Source organism: Vipera ursinii (assembly GCF_947247035.1).
Source record: "Vipera ursinii genome assembly, chromosome: Z".
Taxonomy (NCBI): domain Eukaryota; kingdom Metazoa; phylum Chordata; class Lepidosauria; order Squamata; family Viperidae; genus Vipera; species Vipera ursinii.
In genome coordinates, this window is record NC_139517.1 from 40698698 (window position 1) to 40720730 (window position 22033).

The 22033-nt window shown below is 39.9% G+C and overlaps 1 protein-coding gene across 3 annotated transcripts in view; it reads right to left on the bottom strand.

Moving 5' to 3' along the window:
* The window catches only part of NSF (N-ethylmaleimide sensitive factor, vesicle fusing ATPase), an 84361-nt gene that overhangs the window by 29790 nt on the left and 32538 nt on the right, over nucleotides 1–22033 (bottom strand). For all 3 annotated transcript variants that reach the window (XM_083377917.1, XM_083377918.1, XM_083377916.1), the window contains exons 8-9: nucleotides 16401–16556; nucleotides 2350–2549 (exon numbers count right to left, since the gene is read on the bottom strand). In XM_083377917.1, coding sequence (XP_083234043.1) covers nucleotides 2350–2549; nucleotides 16401–16556 — 356 coding nt within the window. The remainder of the gene's footprint in view (nucleotides 1–2349; nucleotides 2550–16400; nucleotides 16557–22033) is intronic.

Sequence of the window (22033 nt, forward strand, 5' to 3'; positions counted from 1 at the left end):
TGGCTCAACAGAGACTTGTAACAAATCTCCCCTCTTGGAGTTCACTGGAGGGGCAGATTGCATAAAACATATGTCTTAACATGTAACTGAAAATGATAACCAATATCGTAAAGAGTGGCTGGAAGCTAAATGCTCCCCAGTACAGCTCCTGTAATAAAAGTCTTACATGCACAAAATCAAGCTCACTACTACCCATGTGGTTGCATTCTGGATTAGTTGAAGCTACCAGGTGGTCTTCAAGGGCAGAACTATGCAGTGTAACTTCCAAATGTGAGGTGACAATTACTTAAGGAATGGTCAGCAGGCTTCCTGATTCAGAAATGGTTGCAACGGATGTACAAGGTAGAGTTACAGAGGTCTTCCTTCCTTTCCAAGCAGAAAAAAAAATCCAAGAAGACCTCTAGATAGTAAACCACTTCTGAATAGGACAGAACAATTCATTCATGGTTAATGATTATTTCTGGAATCTGACAGCTTCCAAATCTATAACCATTCTCTCTTATTTGGATTAAGTCTATGCCATTTTTTCTCTATTTGGATTCTAGACTCACAAGAAGAGGACTTGATCCCATCTTGTATTTGGTCCAAGCTGCAAGACAGATGGTCTCCTTTGGCAGTTTTATTTACATATTAATAATAAAAATAATAAAATATCTGCCTATCCCAGGTCCTTGGGAAGGACTCGATAGGTGAATAAAAATGCCAAATCTTGTCTAAACATCCGTCTGTGGTTTGGTGAAGTTCTCGAACTTTCTAAATGGTTCTGTAACCTTTTCCAGAATGATGGCCATCAGCGGATTTTTTATTTTTTTTGAGATCATGACATTTTTACTGAATTATGTTTCTTTTAACAGGAGCATTATGTCCTTCTAGAATCTGTAGTGAGAAGTTCAGTGTGATAAGGGCATATGGTTTGTAAGATTTATATAAAGGACAGCTGGCCCAAATCAACTCTGATTGTTAAATGAAGTTTTCACATAATTGGCCCTGGCTATTACTTATTTAAACTGACTAAATGGAAGCAAGGGCAGTTGCTTTTTAATAGTGAACCAGAATGATGGATACCTTTGTTAATGAAAAAATGAAATAAGAATCATCTTTGTTCATTCAGATTCCAGGAATGTTTTAATAATGTTCAATAGCAAAGATTCATAAAATCTAAAAGTGGGCAAACACAGAACTGTACAATAGTTGAGCTTTTTAATACTTAGAAAAGTGACAAGTAAAGGAGGTGTGATAGAGTTATAACAGATGATATTTATTTACATGCAATAAAATCAAGCAATATGCCTCTAAATAGAATTGTTTGATTGATTGGATAGATGTGTATCCTAACTTTCTTTGAAGAATTTAATTTCCATAATAGTCACCCTCTGAGGTAAATTAGGTTGGGAGGATATGAAAGGTGGAGAATCACACACTGAATTTTCACAAAAATTGTAGTCTCTCTCCAATCCTAGCCCAGTTCTATAACTAGTGTATCAAAATGGTTCCAGATATTGAAACGCATTTGCTGGAGGATTCTACTGTACCCCTGCACTGTTTACTGACTTCGCAGATCATCTAGTTAGTCACTGTGGGAACAGAAAACAACAGTCCTATCTGTAGAAAGAATCAACTCTCCTGTCTCAGTCTTCCTCCACCCCATTCTATAGTTAGGGTAGCCAGACACATGGCTACGCTGAATTTCCAAATGAAAAGATTCCTAAAATTGACTGACAGTCATTGGAATGGATCCAAATTCTTTTCCTCCTAGAATAGCCACATTATCAAAACTACAATCTCATGAGCTACTACATCCCAAACTGCATACCACAGAGGCTGTTAAAAATAAAAATCTATCTTTGCCATTTATTTATTTATTTATTTATTTATTGTAATTCCATTTATATCCCGCCCTTCTCCGAAGACTCAGGGCGGCTTACAAGCTTAGCAGTAGCCTTCATTCTATGTATATGCCTGCTTATTAGGGCTTTCACACACCCCCAAGCAGCATTATTACAAAGTCAGCTTAATTGCCCCCAACAATCTGGGTCCTCATTTTACCTACCTCGGAAGGATGGAAGGCTGAGTCAACCTTGACTCAATCTTTCATTCATCAGGCCAAGTTATTTTAAATTGAAAAAAATAATAATTTCTGCCCATTTCTATATTGTTCATAAGGGAAGAAAATATGCCATATAATGATGTAATCTCAAGCCACACATTTCTTAATAATAGATATTATATGACAAGCAGTGCCACAAGTTGCTCCTGTGGCAGTTAACACATGCTCTGCTGCATCTACTACAAGCATGAATCCTGATCCAAACAGAACACCATGTAATTCTTTTCATGTTTCTATATTACCCTCTTCTGTTCTTCTTCAGCATCTGCAAAGAGCTTGCGAATGTTGGCCTCTGATTCTCCAACATATTTGTTAAGGATTTCGGGCCCGTTCACAATTTTTGGCTCCCTGGCATTCAGCATTTTGCCAATCTGCCTGGCCATAAGGGTCTTACCACAGCCAGGAGGGCCATATAACAGAATACCTTTCACATGTTTGCAGCCTAAAAGGAAAGAAGAGAGAATACAATTGTGAAATTAACACAGAAAAATCTTTTTCCGGAAAGAACATTAATGGGTGCAAAATAGAGCAGCAATGAATATTACCTGCTAATTATACCACAATTTATCAGAAAACTGATAATCATATCATATCTTACCAGCTGACTACTCTTAGGCCTTCCTCCATAAGTACAATTCAAACTCATGGCTACTATTATTTAAAATTACAGGCAGCTTTGGATCAGAATAGAACTTATTTCCACTAGCCTAATAAATCTGCAAACTACCCATTTTTGGAGACTGCTAAAGCTACTTTTATCATCTGAGGGGCAAAGTTTGATAACCGTACCCTTGCACTGGCTTGGATAAAGTACTATATGCAATTATTTGTTCTTGGCAAAAATATGTAAAGCAAATCATAGTGGAGGCTATAAATCTAGTAAGTGAAAGGAGAGGGGTGACTAAGTCAAACAGATAGGTTAATGACCTTGTTTCTGTAGGAGAAAATCTGAAATTAGTGCTAGAAAGTTTCTTTCTGTAATTGTTGGAAGAGTGGGGGATCAAGCACATGGTAAATATCCCTCTGATTCCAGTAACTCCTCCAGAATACTTCAATTCAAACAGATTAATTCCGTTTTTTTGTTTCAATTATTTTCTTGTCATAGATTTTTGTATTTCTTGAGATATCTCAGCATGTAATGAAATTAATACCTTATTTTGGGATGATTTTTATTTCTTTTCTAAGAAACTTGATGAGTCAAATTTGTTGTTCTCAAAGCTATAGACGTTTCCAGAAGGAAATTTCTCCAGAAGGAAATTTCTAAACGTGTTTTAGACTGCAAGGAGACATCTTCCTATTTTCTGTTATTTTGTAATCTATTTCCTCTATTCTCATTAGGCTAAACAATTCAAGGTTGGAACTGGCTCCACCCCAAATTTTTTTTATTGCAGGGAAAAGGCAATAGGTGTGCAACCAAATTATTAAATCTCACATTAAACACTTACACAGGTATGCATCAATTCTAGCAGTCACCTCCAAAAATCACTAGTTATTATGAGATGAAAAAGACTAATCCTGTCCCTTCCTTCACAATTTTGGTGAATACTTTAAAAATTCCATGGTTCAGCTGGTTAATTACTAGGCTCAAAATCTGCCAATGTCCTGTATTTTGCCTTTAAAACTACTTTTAACACTTAGTAGCAAAACAATGAGCTAAAATGCAAATATTTTCCAGGTTAATCTTTCCAACTACCACAATCACCCCAGGCTACAGCATAAGGAAAATGGGCTGAATGGCATTAACAAAATATGTCAAAATTCAGGATAACATTTTTGCACATAATTAAGACCTAATTTTGACATTGGATGTCAAGGAATACTCTGACATCCAGTACTCAGTCTAGTAAATTCCCTCCCCCCAAATTATTTCTTGTGTGTAGCTTTCAACTTAATGTACTGAAAGATCAAAACAACATTCAACATAAATCTGTCTGCATAATGGTACAGATTACTGCAAGTACTGTATACTATCTTACCTCACCATTCTCAAAGTACTGAAGAACCAGAAAGAAAACAGAAATATTATAGAGAGAAGTATATGTTTTTATATTATATTTATAAATACAAATAATTTCTGCACAACCAAAAGAAGTATCTAGAAAATGATGGGTACATAAGAAAATGCCAACACTTTCTTTCTGAGTAATCTTGTTTATAAATAATCTCAGTCAGCTGAGTCTAGAGCAAATGTAGTAAACAGCAATGTTGATTAAGATGAGTGGGCCACCTTCTGATACTAGGTACTACACTTAACATTTATATGCATGTGAGAGAACAGCCATAGGTGAGAAGACGAAAAAAAGTGGATAGGGCCACACCACAAACAGAATATGGCTAAGATTTCCCAGTTTTTCCAATGCTTAGAAAAGGCAGCAGTGTTTTTTTTTAACTTTGTTCTTTTAAGTGTCAACCCTATGCTAGGCTTCATCCATTACCAAAATGATTGCAATGCAAGAGTAAATAAAACACAAACATAGAAAATATTTGGGTATTAGGGTATGAAAATAAACTTACTGGGGGATGACTAAAGGGAAGCACTGTCAAAAGGCCTAAATTATTTCTGACAGCCAAGATTTGGGATCTTTCTGAAGATGCAGATGTTTTAATGTTTTAATCCTATATTGTTTTATTCTCATATTTGTGCATTGTAAGCTGTCCAAAATTATTTCTTAGAGAAATGGGCAGCATATAAATGCAATAAATAAATAAAATGAATTAATAGAATTATATTACACTAAATTTCAGAAATTTAGCTCAGGTACGCTTTCAAGTTAGAAAGGTAATAACATTTTAAGAAGGGCTGAGTAATAGCATAACTAATAGGGTTATCAGTGCATGTAACATAGATGTGTGTACAGATAAGAATATCAACCTTGCTTTCAAGCAAAATCAAGCTTTTAATAGTAAGTTCCACACAAAGTGCACTAATCAAACAGGTGGTAAGGAAATAGGGCAACTCAGGCACCACACAGGTTATATAGAAAGTAAACACAGGGTCAGTCATAAAATACTCCAATATCTATACACCAATGCAATATGAGCAATAAACAGGGTGAATTAGAAATTCAGGTAAATGAGGGCAGATATGATATTGTTGTCATTATGGAAACTTGGTGGGATGAAACCCACAAATGGAACATAGAGCTAGAGGGATTTAAATTATTTAAAAGAAACAGACCAAATAAAAGAGGAGGTGGAGTTGCTCTCTCTATTAGAAATAACTACATCTCTACAGAAATAGAGCACAACAATGATGAAAACTGTCTTGAATGCATTTGGGTCAATATAGGTGTATACTATAGGCCACCCAACCAAACAGAAAAAATAGACGAACTCTTTGCTAGTCAGTTAACTATGGTATATAGGAAACACATCACAATAGTAATGGGGGACTTTAATTACTCTGACATCAACTGGGAAACAAACTCTGCACCAAGTGGAAGATCAGATTCCTTACAAACCTAGCAGACAACTTTGTCTCTCAAAAAGTAGGGGATCAGCCATATTGGACTTAATTCTTACTAAGATGAAATGATAGAAGGTGTTGAAGCCACAGGAACCTGATGAGGGGGGAGTGATCATGCAATATTGGAATTCAACATTATGCAAGCACAAGCAATAGAACATAGTCAAACTAGCGTCTTGGACTTTAAGAGAGCTAATTCCAATAAACTTAGAGAGAGCTTGGGAAGGATTCCATGGATGAGAATCCTCGAGGGGAAAACAACTCAAGAAGCTTGGGAAATTTTGAAAAGTGAGATAATAAAAGCCCAGTCTAGCACAATACCAACAAAGAAGAAAAACAGCTTTCAAAAGAAGCCAGCATGGATTAGAGGACTGAAGGCTAAAACTTATAAGGAACGATTGCTGGAATTGAGTATGTCTAATTTAATGAAGAGAAGTACTAGGGGTGACATGATAGCTGTGTTCCAATATATCAGGGGCTGCCACAAAGAAGAGGGAGTCAAGCTATTTTCCAAAGCACACAAGAAGCAATGGATGGAAAATAATGAGAGAGAAGCAAACTAGAACTAAGGAGAAATTTCCTGACAGTTAGAACAATTAATCAGTGGAAGAACCTGCCTCCAGAAGTTATGAATGCTCCAACACCTGAGGTTTTTAAGAAGAGACTGGACAGCCATTTGTCTGAAATGGTATAAGATTTCCAGGGGGTCGGACTAGAAGTTCTCCAAGGTCCCTTCCAACTATATTATTATTATTATTATTATTATTATTATTATTATTATTATTATTATTATTATTAATATTATTATTATTAATCATTGCACAGTCAGCCAGATGTTCAGACTGGATTTGGCATTTTTGTCTACCTATCAAGTCCTTACCAAGGACCTGGGATAGGCAGATGTGGATGTTTGATGGTATTATGATATCATCGCAGGATAGAAGCAGTTCCTAGCAAGGCCACCTTTTGCAATTGACTAATGGCGAATTTGTCAATGCCAATGGTGTTTAAGTGGTGCTCCACTTGTTTTGGGCTGTTGTTGTTGTTGCTGTTGTTATTATTATTATTATTATTGCAACAAATAATGGCTGCTATGACTCATACTGCTGACATCTGTAATATTTTCTAATGCATCTGCTTTGCCATTACCTTGATGAGGAGGTGGATAGAGAAAAATGTATTAGTCAACTGTTAGATATTTGAGAGACAGATAAAAAAGCAAACACTCAGTGCAAATGGAGGGGGGAGAAAAAAATAGTGAGGTGAAAGACTAATTATACAAATAAACCAGCAAGGTGGTGATAAATCAAAAGTGATCCTTGTCAAATTAGTGTCAAAGAAGAACCTGTTAATTCAGCATATGGGGAACACAATCTCTTGTGTAGCCAAAAATCAGTGAGGTGGGATTTGAATGATGAGTGATGCCAGAAAAGGGGAATCCCAGTTTGCTGAGATGAGAGAGGCTACAAAAAAAGCTATGAACAAGTCAGAACAAATTTTGTACAAACAAGTTTAGGGAATTTCTGTTGCCAGGCAAGCCAGATGAATGTAATCCCTTGACACTATATACTAGCCTCTTACTGCAAAGGCAACAATGTAAAAGGGATACACCCAAAATCTCATCTACTTGTGGTATGCCATTATCAAGCAACTGCATGTAACTAGAATGACAATGAGTTTGCACAGTACACACAGATATATTAACTTTCATTTGATTGTGATACCAACAAGTAATTCTTAAGGGCTTATTCACAATAATCCTCTCTGATAACAGTAATTTACTCTGGCAGAAACTTCAATGCTACAAGACTTCAGTGGAGAGGAAACTGACTTGGCAGAGAACAAAACTTTTCTTTTTAGTGCTAAAGATTCTGTAACAATAAACCATTGCTATAATGCTAAAGATACTGTAACAATAAACCACTGCTAAGAGAGCACAAATGAGGTTTGCAACTTGACATTCACCGGATGTTTCATACTACAACTTCCACAATCCTATACTACTAGGCAGGTTAATTAGGATTGAAATCCAAAACCCCTGGAGAACACCTGATTACTATTCCAATACTAGATGCTTAGGGCTGTTACTTTAAGATTGGTCCACATGTTGTTCTATTCCTTGGAAGCTATAGCTCCTATAAATAGGGATGTGCTAATGTACTTGTCAAACATATGCTACTTTTTATGTATCCCAAAGGTGCTTTTTCATAAGGCAACTGGACTTTTTCTTTTGAAGATATTTCACTTCTTATCCAAGAAGCTTCTTCAGTTCTCACTGGATGGTGGGGAATTTATACTCCTTGCAGACAGCTGGTCATTTGGATTCTTTTAGAGGGTTGAGGCCACCTGGAGGTTTAACTGTATTGTTAGGGTCACCTGAGTAGTGCAAATGGGTGTGGAGCCTTATTGGAGCTGTGTTTATTTATTTATTTATTTATTTATTTATTTATTTATTTATTTATTTATTTATTTATTTATTTATAATTAGATTTCTATACCGCCCTATTCCCGAAGGACTCAGGGCGGTTTACAGGGCAAGGTTAAAACAGTTAAAGCAGTACAAAATTTAAGATACAATTAAGATTAAAATAGGATTAAATAACAATAGTCCAAATATAAAATTTAAATTTAAAAATTTAAAAATTTAAAACCCCTCAGTCCAGGCCAGATAAATCAAATAACCAGGTTTTTAGGTCCCAGCGAAATGAACGAAGGTTGGGGGTGGTCCGGAGTTCCACAGGTAGGTCGTTCCACAGGGCAGGCACACCCACAGAGAACACCCTACCCCTAGGGATCACCCACCGGCACTCAGTGACCGGCGGCACCCTAAGGAGGCCCTCCCTGTGGGAGCGCACAGGACGATGGGAGATTGATGCTGGCAGCAGGTGCTCCCTAAGATAACCCGGACCCATGCAATTTAGGGCTGTATAGGTCATCACCAGCATCTTGTTGTAGATGACGTTGTATCCCTCCCCCTCTGTTGAGAGAGGGCTGTTCAGTTTTGACATAGATGGCCTCTCTGTCCAAAATGTGGACTTTGCTGCCTTTGAAAGAATGGCCTTTGTCTTTTAAATGCAGATGGACTGCTGAATCTTGTCCTTCTATGTCCTTCTATGTCCTTCTATGTTGTTCCATGTTCCATGTTGTTTTCTTTCCTCAATGTATAGATCTGCACATGATTCACTGCACTGTACTGTATATACAACATTGTTCAGTTTGTGTCTGGGTGTTTTGTCCTTGGGGTGGACAAGCTTCTGCCTTGGTGTATTAATGGGTTTGAAATGTGCACATATCTTGTGTTGGCTGAAGATCCTCCTGAGCTTTTCCGATGTTCCTGCAACTTATTGAATGACAACGTTGCTTTATTTTTTTTTTCTAAGAAGCGCTTGCTGGGTCTTTTTTGGGATTTGATGAAGGCCTATTTGGTTATACAGACAGAAAAACACATCTGCACCATGGGTTCACTTGTGTCTTGCATTGTGGCTAATCTCTACATGGAAGAGGTAGAAACCAAGGCCCTAAACTCCTTCACAGGAATTCCACCCACTCACTGGTATAGGTATGTGAGCAATACTTGGGTCAAGATCAAAACACAGGAATTGGAAGCATTCACCAAAAATATCAACTCTGGGGACAGATGCATCAAATTCACACAGGAAGATGTTAAGAAAAATAGCCTAGCCTTCCTGGAATGTGTAGTACACATTAAGGAAGACAGAAGCTTTAATAGTGAAGTTTACAGAAAACCCCCACATACAGATCATTTTGAATCTCACCACCCACTGGAGCACAAAATGGGAGTTATCAGAACTACACCACCAAGCTGGGAAAGAAAAAGAAGTAAAACACATCAAGGAAGCATTCAGAAGTTATGCCTATCCCAAGTGGCCTGTTATTAAATCTCCCAAAAGACTCAGCAGAAGCTCCTCCATAACAGACAAAGAAGAAAACAATAAGCGAAGCAACGTTGTCTTTCCATAGCTTGCAAGAATATCGGAAAACCTCAAGAGGATTTTCAGCCAATACAACATACAGGTGAAACTTGAAAAATTAGAATATCGTGCAAAAGTTCATTTATTTCAGTAATGCAACTTAAAAGGGGAAACTAATATATGAGATAGACTCATTACATGCAAAGGAAGATAGTTCAAGCCGTGATTTGTCATAATTGTGATGATTATGGCTTACAGTTCATGAAAACCCCAAATCCATCTCAGAAAATTAGAATATTGTGAAAAGATGCAATATTCTAGGCTCAAAGTGTCCCACTCTAATCAGCTAATTAAGCCATAACACCTGTAAAGGCTTTCTGAGCCTTTAAATGGTCTCTCAGTCTGGTTCAGTAGGAATCACAATCATGGGGAAGACAGCTGACCTGACAGTTGTGCAGAAAACTGTCATTGACACCCTCCATAAGGAGGGAAAGCCTCAAAAGGTAATTGCAAAAGAAGTTGGATGTTCCCAAAGTGCTGTATCAAAGCACATTAATAGAAAGTTATGTGGAAGGGAAGCATGGAAGAAAAAGGTGCACAAGCAGCAGGGATGAACGCAGCCTGGAGAGGATTGTCAGGAAAAGGCCATTCAAGTGTTGGGGACTTTCACAAGGAGTGGACTGAGGCTGGAGTCAGTGAATCAAGAGCCACTGCACACAGACGGATCCTGGACATGGGCTTCAAATGTCGTATTCCTCTTGTCAAACCACTCCTGAACAACAAACGTCAGAAGTGTCTTACCTGGGCTAAAAAAAAAACAGACCTGGTCTGTTGCTCAGTGGTCCAAAGTCCTCTTTTCTGATGAGAGCAACTTTTGCATCTCATTTGGAAACCAAGGACCCAGAGTCTGGAGGAAGAATGGAGGCACACACTGCAAATGCTTGAAGTCTAGTGTGAAGTTTCCACAGTCTGTGTTGATTTGGGGAGCCATGTCATCTGCTGGTGTTGGTCCACTGTGCTTCATTAAGTCCAGGGTCAACGCAGCCGTCTACCAGGAGATTTTGGAGCACTTCATGCTTCCTTCCGCAGACGAGCTTTATGGGGATGCTGACTTCATTTTCCAGCAGGACTTGGCACCTGCCCACACTGCCAAAAGCACCAAAACCTGGTTCAATGACCGTGGGCTTACTGTGCTTAATTGGCTAGCAAACTCGCCTGACCTGAACCCCATAGAGAATCTATGGGGCATTGCCAAGAGAAAGATGAGAGACATGAGACCGAACAATGCAGAAGAGCTGAAGGCCGCTATTGAAGCATCCTGGTCTTCCGTAACACCTCAGCAGTGCCACAGGCTGATAGCTTCCATGCCACGCCGCATTGAGGCAGTAATTGCTGCAAAAGGGACCCAAACCAAGTACTGAGTACATATGCATACTTATACTTTTCAGAGGTTCGATATTGTTCTATGTACTCTCCTTGTTTTATTGATTGCATGTAATCTAATTTTCTGAGATTGTGGATTTGGGGTTTTCATGAGCTGTAAGCCATAATCATCACAATTATGACAAATCACGGCTTGAACTATCTTGCTTTGCATGTAATGAGTCTATCTCATATATTAGTTTCCCCTTTTAAGTTGCATTACTGAAATAAATGAACTTTTGCACGATATTCTAATTTTTCGAGTTTCACCTGTACATGCACACTTTAAGCCCATGAATACACAAAGACAGAAGCTTGCTCATCCCAAGGATAAAATACCTAGACACAAACTGAGCAACATGGTATATAGAGTACAGTGCAGTGAGCCTTGTGCAGATGTGTACATTGGGGAAACAAAACAACATACTACATCATCTATCGCCAGTCTACAACACAGTACTTTCAGCAGCTCCAAGAAGGCTCCACAGCAATTTGCACTACTCAGGTGACCCTGACGACACAGTTAATCTCCAGGTTGATTCTTTAAAAGAATGGAAATGACCAGCTGTCGGCAAGGAGTATAAATCCTTCTATTCCCCAGTCAGAGCTGAAGAAATTTCTGGATAAGAAGTGAAATGTCTTCAAAGAAAAATAAGAAAGTCTAGTTGCCTCGTGAAAAAGCACCATATTTCATCTGCTCTGAATCTAGCAATTATCAGAGGGCTGCCCAGAGTTTAGTATTTACATCAGCAAGGGTAAGTCAGTAGAGTTGATTGGTAGGAACTGCAGGAGCTGGAGATGCCACAGATTAAACCTGGGACCCTCTCCATACAAAGCACACACTCTAAACCTGAGCCCTCCCCCACACTTTCACCTCTTTGCATCCAATGTCCCCACCTGGCCAACATGGAAGACTCTGAAAACATGAAGACAGGCCTCCTTTCAAATAGACAGGTGATGACAAATTTTAAAATGAGACTACTCTGTATCTCTTCTAGCACTGGGGCAATACCTACATTTGTATCTTATCTCTCTTTTGAGAGAAAAGCAGGTAGTGTATCCAAATGTCAGCATTGTTAACAGACAGCTTTTAAAACTCAGTCTCTTCCTTAAGATAGGTGTATCTAAATGCCTCTGCTTACCATCATTTGCTGATCAAAGGTCACCCCTTAAACAGGGCACCAGTTTTTAATTATTTGCTCACTCACTAGCAACACCCAATTCACATGGGAAACTATGCCCATCAAAATAACAGAAAAAGGTCCAAAGACAATGTTGTCAGTGTGCCACTTCAGTAGTTTGACATTTGATACAAATTAAAAGGAGATAACCACATCATTAAACTAGTTTGCAAATGCCAGTCTGAAATGCCATTTACAGGATTGTTTTGATTTAGCTCCCAATATACCATTCACTCAAACTGCCACATTTCTCATATTGTTCAGTGCATGGCTAAGTGACGCTCGTATAACAGAAATAAACCACATTGGGAAAAGAATTAATGTTAACACACAATTATTAGGCATAATAACTTGGCTGGTTAAGGACAATGGGATGTGTAGTTAAAATAACAGACCTGGAAGGCTGTAGGTTCAGGATAGCTGCTTTAACAGGTAAGCCCACAGAAGTCACAGAAATTTATATGGAGAGAGTGCCAAGAAATTTTAGCATTCTGATAGCATCATTTCTACAACATCTTACAGAGTTTGATAAGCAAAAGGACACATATTACTGCCTTTCATAAGCAAAAGAAGACGTGTTGTTTGAAGATAATACTTGAAATATCAATTGTGAAAGACAAGAAAGGATAAATAGAAGATGAGGAGAACACTGCAAGTATTGGATGTTACTATACTGTCCTGTATTTAGGCATGACTGCAGGTGGGAATTAAAATGAAAAGTTACACAAAAAGTTGCATAGCCAAGGAAACTATTGTCCAGACTGAAAGTCCCAAATGCTTACACCAACAAATGACATTGGTCCAGGAAAGATATTGAAACCAAGTGAAAATGACAGTATTATAGAACATATTGAAGAATTCCTGTAACCATTTTGGTAATCATGTTCTAGAGCACTGGTGGCAAACCTATGGCACGCATGCCAGAGGAGGCACTCAGAGCCCTCACTGTGGGCATGTGCGCTGTGGCCCCAGGTCCGCCTCCCCCTGTGGTCCTTCCTCACCAGCAGCCCATGTGGAGCAGTCACCCCAGGGCGCAGCCCACGTGGAGCAGCCAAACCAAGGATATGGTAGCTGGGCAGTGGGGACAAGACTCTGCCCTCACACCCCGTTGCGCACAGATGCTGCTGCAGTGCACAGTGGAGGGCATGGCTGCCATGGCGCTGCAGAGCCGCCTGGGCAATCTGCGGCGGGCCGTGGAGGCGGTGGGTGGCCCTGCGGGCAGGTGGGGTGGAGATGTTTTTTGGGCACTCAAGTCTCTAACAGGTTTGCCATCACTGTTCTAGAGATTTCTAGCCTTCTTATCACACATCACTCATATCCAATGATAAAAGTCAGAGCAGCAAGTAAACTTATTCTAAGGCAGATAAGATAATAGCTAAATGCATAGTGGCTCTTTCCAGTGATTTCAATCTGTTCAAGCATAATATCTATTGGCCTCCAGTGCTATAGTAAAACCAAGACCACCTGCAGGAAAAATGACAATGAAAGAAGATGAATTGGAACCTATAGAACCTCTAGGATTTATGCAAACTGGAGAACAATTATCTCTTCTGATGGAATGCAAACAAAAAGAAAATCAGATTAAAGCAAGAATTCCTAATGCACATTGAGAAAAGCCCAGGGCTAAAAATAAAAATTGCATTAATTTAAACATAACTTGAGCCCAAAAATGGGACTGAGAGCTTGCTTTTTATTATTATTATTATTTAACTATATTTCATTTACTGTAATTTTAGGCTTTTAGCAAAATCACAGCCGCAGAGGTTAGCAGTTAGCAGCCTAACTTTCTAAGAGCTTGAAATGAGAAGGCAGCCTAAAATGTGCTTAAAGATTACAAGATAGGCCACCAGCATTGATGGCTTGCAGCTCACTTATCCTTACTTTCAGCCACTGAATGTGGGCAATACTTTAAAATTTATATCATTGATCCACATTCCTAGCAATTTTCTACAGCTTTTAAATATCTAGCACGGATGTTTATTATAAAATACAGAGCTATATATCTAGTGTTAACTTTCTGCATATATTTCTTTGATACAAGTCAACTGAACACATGTCCATTTTATTTTGGAGTTCATTATGATATCTACCCATCAGACATTGTTTTCACTAACTCAAGTTTATGGTGTGGCGCTACTTATTAACATTCCTAGAAAGTGCAACTATGGAAAATGCTTCTGGATATTATGTATAGGAAGATCCTTATTTCCTTAAATGGTCAGATCACTGAAATGATATTTAAGGCCCTTAATTTACAAATATTTGAGGTTCTCTGTGAATAAAAAACAATAAAAATAAAAATCACATGATCTAGGAAATGATAAAGTGGCCTAATATACCTTAAACATTTACATTTATTCACTAAGAATTTCATCATTTGACACTGCTGGATTTTTCCACTATGCATAGATTAGCCTTTAAGAAGCCATAAGCTTCACCATTATGTTATTAAAACCAACTAATAAGCTTCTCTTCGGCATTTGGGAAGACAGTCAATGCAGTTTCTTCACTGTAACAAACTTGTTTCTTTGTCCTTCATACTGTATTCTTGAATAGTTACTATTCACTTCAAAGGTAAACTGGATGATCTCAGGGTCAAAGCTACCTCCAATTTCTACCAGTCCACATCTGTTGCCTCACAATGGGCCTATCTTTGTGGATTTGGCAGAGTGTAGTTGATTTATATTCCTGTTTTCCCCCCACTCTATTTTACAAATGGAAGAGTTACAGAACCCTTATTCTGAAGCAAAGTCTAGTGCAGATGATCAATCCCACCAGGCTATACAGCTGGCACATTTATCATTTTTCATTTATGAGGCACAAGAACAGAAAAAGGAAAAGACAGAGAGGGAAAAGATCATCTCCCGCTATACACAGACTCCAATTTTTTTTTGTTCTCTTTTCCCCCTCATGAATTATTACGGTAAACCTGAACAGATGTCATCCTGGCATTTGAGCTCTGAAATATAGTTGGAAAAGCAAGTTATAACTAATGCAGAGAAAAACCGATGAGTGTCAGGAAGCAGCACTCTTCTTCAAATTTCAGATAAGCTTCTCTAGCCTAAGGGAGAGGGGCCTGTCGAAAAGAAAATGGAAGCTTTGCTGACTAAAAATCAAGTTCCCTATTTGAAAAAGGCTGTAGCTTGTCAGGGGAAACAAGCATTTAGGCTATAAGAGGCTCAATCCCCATCATCTTCTGTCAGGAGTCACAAGTTTGCCGACTACTGAAAAATTTATTCAGTCCCTGGCCAGCAGAAATTTAAGAAGTTTGAATTGGATGAGGTAGAACATGAGAGAAGGAATGGCTGCCCATTGTATCTCTGCCATCTCTTCCCTCCCCCCGCCCCCCGACCTTAAATTCTATAATTTTTGAAGACTACCTGGACAAGTCCCTGCAGTTTTCTTGGCAAGGTTTTTCAGAAGTGGTTTGCCCACTGCCTCTTTCCTAGGGCTGAGAGAAAGTAACTGGTCCAGTTGGCCTTGTGCCCCAGGTAGAATTAGAACTCATGGTCTCCTAGATTCTAGCCTGATGCCTTAACCACTACACCCAACTGGCTCTCTTGTGTTTTTTATTGCACTTTAAAACGAAACATACTGAAGCATAAGAATGGCACGTTTCCAGTTTTAATTAAGAGGCATGCTTGGATCATCAGACGTTTGAAGCTGGCAGAATAGCCAATCTAGAAACCGTCCTAGAAACAGTAAAAAAAGGTATGAATTCTCTCTTCATCTTGTTGGTCGGATTGTTTTGTAGGAAAAAGCAGTTTGTCCAATCCAGTCCATTTCCCTGAAGTGACTTGAAAGTGATTAAATTAGATACTGTCATAGGAGGAGTCTTTAAGTCTTCACTTCAGCTGAGTGAAATTTCTAATTCTTTAAACATAAGCATTTTAGAGCTAAGCAAATATTCAATTGGGTGTGTAGGCAGACTTAATATGTTTCAAAGCTACAGAGCACCTGTTGACTGTACACTGAACATACCATCATCCAACTTGCACCAACTGCCTACACAAAATGTAATTTCACTTGCACTGGAACACCGAAAAGGTTACTTTATTTTTATTTATCTTGCCTAGCTTAAAGATGTGGGAAAGCTATATTTTAGTTTTCTTATCTCACCAATCTTCTACATTTCTTGCTATGAGTTCTTATATCCCATCCCTCTTAATCCATATTTTTCATCCTTGCATTGGCCCTTACTGTGTTCTTTTCGGCAAGGCTGTAATTTCTGTGATGTACCCCTGGTTCATACAATATCACAATATCTATTCATTTTTATGTTTGATACAAACCCATTTGTTCCACAATCTCAGGTGGGAATACTCTAGAGGCAAACGCCCTTCGGAATATGTCAGAAAATTCCTTATCAAGACCTCCAATACCCATCTTTTCAAAATTCCAGTCAGGGTTGATGATAGACTGACGGTTTTCCCGAGTTTTGGATTTGCCTATAGAAAAAAAAGAGCAAATTTAAGAATAATAATTTTAATCAGAACTGCTACAGAACTGTTATGATAAATTTCAAATACACTATTATACATGTCTAATACATAGAACACTGATAGTAATTAAGGACATGAGCTAACAATTATTTCAAACTCATTTGGTTAAGAATAGACTGAAAGACGGGATACTTCACTGTAACAGAAAATAGAAAATATTGTCCTTGTCTAAAATGTGTTTGCTTATATACATACATAATCAAATACATATATCTTTCAGACTTAATAAGAATTTAAACAAGCCTTTATCCTCATATTTTCTCATGTTTTAATAAAAAGAGAAACTTGGAGAGCTTTATGTATAAATTCCATGCAAGCAGAAAGCACAATTTTAAGTAGGATAGTTACATTCTGCTTTGCTTTTTTACAAGTAAAGGTTATAATAAGCCACAGAGTCATATAATAATACGTCACAGAGACTGCCCTAGATTCTCTATGTTTTTTTTAATTGGGACAGACCAGTAAGCCATGCTGAACATTTGATATTTGCTCATCACATGGCAGGTTATGAAATATTGTTGAAATAGCTGAAAACCATACTTTTTATTTAGGAGAATCAACTTTCTAGATTTCATGAATTTGGAAATATGTTTGAAAATACTGCAGTGTAGTCATCTAAGTCAGGGCTTTTCAACCAGTGGTACGGGTACCACCTGTGGTACATTGGCACCTGGCAGGTGGTACATGACCATGCTAGAAAAGTGGTAGCGGGGGAGAGGAATGAGCTGAACCGGTGGCAGCACCGCACAGGCCAGAGTGAAAGATGGCTGGAGCTGCAGGGCTGTCAGGGCTCAGTGGAAGCGCCAGGATCAGAGCCAGGCTCCAGCTGGAGCTCGGTGCTGATCCTGGCCCTTCTGCTAAGCCCAGAAGAAGCACTGATCAGCTGGAATGTTGCAGCATCTCCAGTGTCCCAGGATCATTGAAGTGACCAAAACCTGCTGCAACCACCCAGCAGAGGGGGGGAATAAAAACCAAATACCCCCTACCCCACCCCTGCTGCCAATCCTCAACAGAAATGCTCACAACAATGAAAACCTCGGACAGGAGGAAGAGTGCCACCAGGCAGGCAGGAAGTGTCTTGCTCAGCTGTGGCTTGGGGGGCACTTTTTTCAGTGACATTATAACTTTGAACAGTCACTAAGCAAACTGTTGTAAGTTGAGGACTACCTGTACTTTATCACTTTTTCCTTTTCTTTAGTCATCAAGTTTTTGACACCTTGCTAGGTGACTGGTGGTGCTCGGATGTTGCCATATCCTAAAAGTGGTACAATGGGTGAAAAGGTTGAAAAGCCCTGATCTAAGTGATTATGTTTTTCCATCACTCTACCAGCTTTCTTCTAAGAATAATATTCTAACAAGGCCAAACTAGAAAGCTGTCCATGATTTACTTGAAGTTGAAGCAGGAACAAAGAACATTATCTATCATCTATCTATCTATCTATCTATCTATCTATCTATCTATCTATCTATCTATCTTTCTATCTATCTATCTATCTATCTATCTATCATCTATCTATCTACCTACCTACCTACCTACCTACCTATCTATCACATTTCTTAACCACCCCTCAGAGGCACTCTAGTTGGTGTACCATATAATTTGGCATAAGGAGGCTAGCAGAGAGGCAAAGCAAGTTTATAATAGCCATAACACCCTTTGTTTTTTCTAAGTGCAGGAGATTGCATCAACAATTTGTTTCCAATAATGACTTAATTCATTTTAAATAGTAACCCAGTAGCAGTCAAAAATCTGGATTAATGTTATCACCCAAGGTTAAGTTTAAGAAATTAGAAATTAGAGGAGTTTAAAAATATATATTTTTCTCAATGCATGAAAGTGGGTGGAGGATGTATTTAGTTTAGCTACTATGTATCAAGGGATCAGTATATCTAACCATTCTATCCATAAATCATTCTAATTGGCACACAGAAAATTACTGATATACTTCTACATAGGATACATAGTACTTATTGGTAAACTTGATCCTGCCCATCATTTCACCGTTTTATTATGAAAACAAATTTGAATTAAAAATCAGTCCCACGATTCTCTTAATACTAAAAAGGAAAGAAGAAATTAAAAAAACACCACTGGCTACAATAATATATAACAGCTTCATCTTATGTATGCCTATTTATTGTTGCAGGGGCAACCATAACACTAAACTTTTTACTGCAATAGTCTCATATGGTAACTCTTCTAGAGCCCAGAAATGTGCTTTAAACTCAACCCCTTCACACAAAAATCTGTTTTCTTAATTTGAGTAAACTAATTGAAGATAAGTCAGAACATTGTTTCCAGAACGCTTGGGAATCAGGAATGCTGGCTGGCCTGTTGCAAATGGCTCAGAGTTCTAACAATAAATTCAGACCCAGCTAATGAACACCCCTTCTGCCTTCCATTAAATTTCTACCTTGAAAACCAGCTAGTCTATAATTTGTAAGGTACATCACCTAGGGAGTTAAAGCTGGTGTAATTCAGTCTTCTTGAATTTGAGGATCTATTTTAAGGTGTGGATTTCATTTCCCAGAATTTTTCAGTCAACACTGATAATCCTGGGAACTGAGATCTACACTATTTATATAGCAAAGTCTGTCAAGCTTTTTAAAGAATATTTTATTATATTCTCACAAAGGAACAGATAAATGATTCAGACCAGGCACTGGAACATAGGAAAAATAAAGGATTAAAAGTAAAAAGGAAGATTAAGAGTTGACATGCGTCCAAGTAAGAGTGAAGGAAATAAGAAATAATGGTAATGATAATGATAATGATGATGATGATAATAATAATAATAATAATAATAAGAAGAAGAAGAAGAAGAAGAAGAAGAAGAAGAAGAAGAAGAAGAAGAAGAAGAAGTTGTTGTTGAAGTTGGAAGGGACCTTGGAGGTCATCTAGTCCAACCCCCTGCTCAGGCAGGAAACCCTATACCACGGGTCGGCAACCCGCGGCTCCGGAGCCGCATGTGGCTTTTTGAGCCATCTCCTGCGGCTCCCAGTCGCCCGGTGCGCGCGCACCTCTTCGAACGGGCAGTGGTGCGTGCGCACCTCTCCAAATGGAGAGTGGCACCGCCCGTTCCAAGGTGCGCGCGCACCTTTCCGAAGGGCGGAGGTGCGCGCGCACCTCTCCAAACTGCCGCCATCCCATTCGGAGACCTGCCGCGTTCTCCTTGTGTGCTCCCACCCTCCCCGGGCCTAGACAGGACTTGGATGTCCGTGCGCGCGTGCGCGGGGATGACAGTCCCCGCAGGCAGGCTGCGCTGAGCATTACCTAGTTGCCCTAGAAACCAGCAAAAAAGAGTTTGGCGGCCCGGCCGGTCGGAGAAGGAGGAGGGGTGGGAGAGGGGAGCGATTTGCCCGCAGTCTTTGCGAAGTAGCAGCTTTAGCCGCAGCTTCGCCAGAAGAAACCGACGGGCCCGCTAGAGCGCTTGGCGACCTTTGAGTGCGGGGAGGTGGGGTGAAGAAACCCGACACCGCCTCTGGTCCGGCTTCTCGGGCTCTCTCTCTCTCTCTCGCGGGGGGGACGATCTAGCTGCGCCTCCCACTCTAAGGACCAGCCGGGCAGAGCCACGCAGGTAAGCCCTCCTCCCTCCCTGGTAAAAAAAAAGAAATGCAGCAAGGAGGTGCCTGGGGTGGACCTTCGGCATCTTCCCTCTCGTTCCTCCCCCCCCAACTGTCCCCCGCTCCCGGTGGACCGAGGGTGGAAAGGAGGGAGCCACAGTCTGGACGTCGTGTAAGGAATAAAGGCGTGTCTGAGAGACAGTCGGGGGCCTGTAGCTGGCACTAGTGGGGAACTTGTTGTGCTTCATAAGTGCTTGTTCCCTTCTTTCTTCCGATTGTCGCAGTGTTGTTGTTAAGTAATAGTGCTGCTAATGTTATTATCCCATTCCTCCTGGGCTGCATCCCGCAACGAGCAGGTGTGTCTTGCTCTGACAAGAATCTGGGCTGAAATGAGTTTGGACTACAACACTGTCCCCTGATGAGGAAGGAGAGGGGAGTGTGTGGCCGAAGGGGTTGTTTCTTTCCACGCTACATATACTCTGATTGATTGATTCGATGGCTGCAGAACTGGCTGCCTGCGTGGGGCAAACAGGCAAACAAAATCACCTCCCTCTGGGTATTTTCCAACTGTGGTGACGCAGTGAGACTGACCTTTCAGGCTTTAGGTGTCTGTCTGCACCATTCTCTCTTGAGAAGAAATTGCATTGCTTTTTTATGGTGGTTCGGAGACCTGCCGCATTCGTCAAACATGGATGAACGCGTTCAGGTCTCCGGACGGGACAGCGGCTTGGGGGAGGTGCGTGCGCACTCTCCAAACTGCCGCCATCCCGTTTGCACAGCTGCCGCGTTCAGGTCTCTGAACGGGACGGCACGCACCTCTCCAAAGGGGAGACTCGTCGACGCGCAGGTGCCTCCCATTTTGCGCATGCGCGAAATGTTTTTTGCGCATGCGCATGAGTGGACGCACGCGCACGCACTTTTTGCGGCTCCCACTTTTTTGTTTGTGTGATGGAACCAGTTCTGAGTGGCTCTTTTCCTTTTTCCGGTTGCTGACCCCTGCCCTATACCATTTCAGGCAAATGGCTGGCCAGTCTCTTCTTAAAAACTTCCAGTGTTGGAGCATTCACAGCTTCTGGAGGCAGGTTGCTCCACTGGTTAGTTGTTCTAACTGTCAGGAAGTTTCTCCTTAGTTCTAGGTTGCTTCTCTCCTTGACTAGTTTCCATCCGTTGCTTCTTGTCCTGCTTTCAGGTGCTTTGGAGAATAGCTTGACTCCCTCTTCTTTGTGGCGGCCCCTGAGATATTGGAACACTGCTATCATGTCACCCCTCACCCTTCTCTTCGTTAAACTACACATACCCAGTTCCAGCAACCATTCTACAGCAAAAAGGGGCTAATTAGAGAAGGGGTTTTGAAAAATGTACTAGTACTTGCGGTCTAGAACACCTGAATGTTTTGGACAGTTGTGCCGTGAGGATTCATTGACAAAATCCATTCTGGGAATTCACATGTACAGTATATCCCTGTTTTCCTCACCAGTTCTTCCTTCTATTGCTAATTCCCATTGTTCCTAGCATTCTCTAGTCTCCATGCCACACTCTTCCTACTTCATATGGCTGTATTTTGGCATTTATTTTCTTGCCTGCAAAACTGCACTGGCCCTTGGCATGTTTCTCCAAAAGTCCTTAAGGACTCTGCTGAAGTATTTTGTTATTATGTGCAACGTATTGGACAATGGTAGCATATAACCATGTCAGAAAATCTAGATAACAATATGCTAGTGGCTTCGGGGTCAAGACAAAAGAAAGTGCTCAATGAATGGGACAATCATAGGCTACAAGGATTTGAAGAACAAAAGAGTGGAAATAAGAATGAAAAAGAATAAAGAAAATAAGGGGAGAAGTACAAGATGACAGATAGG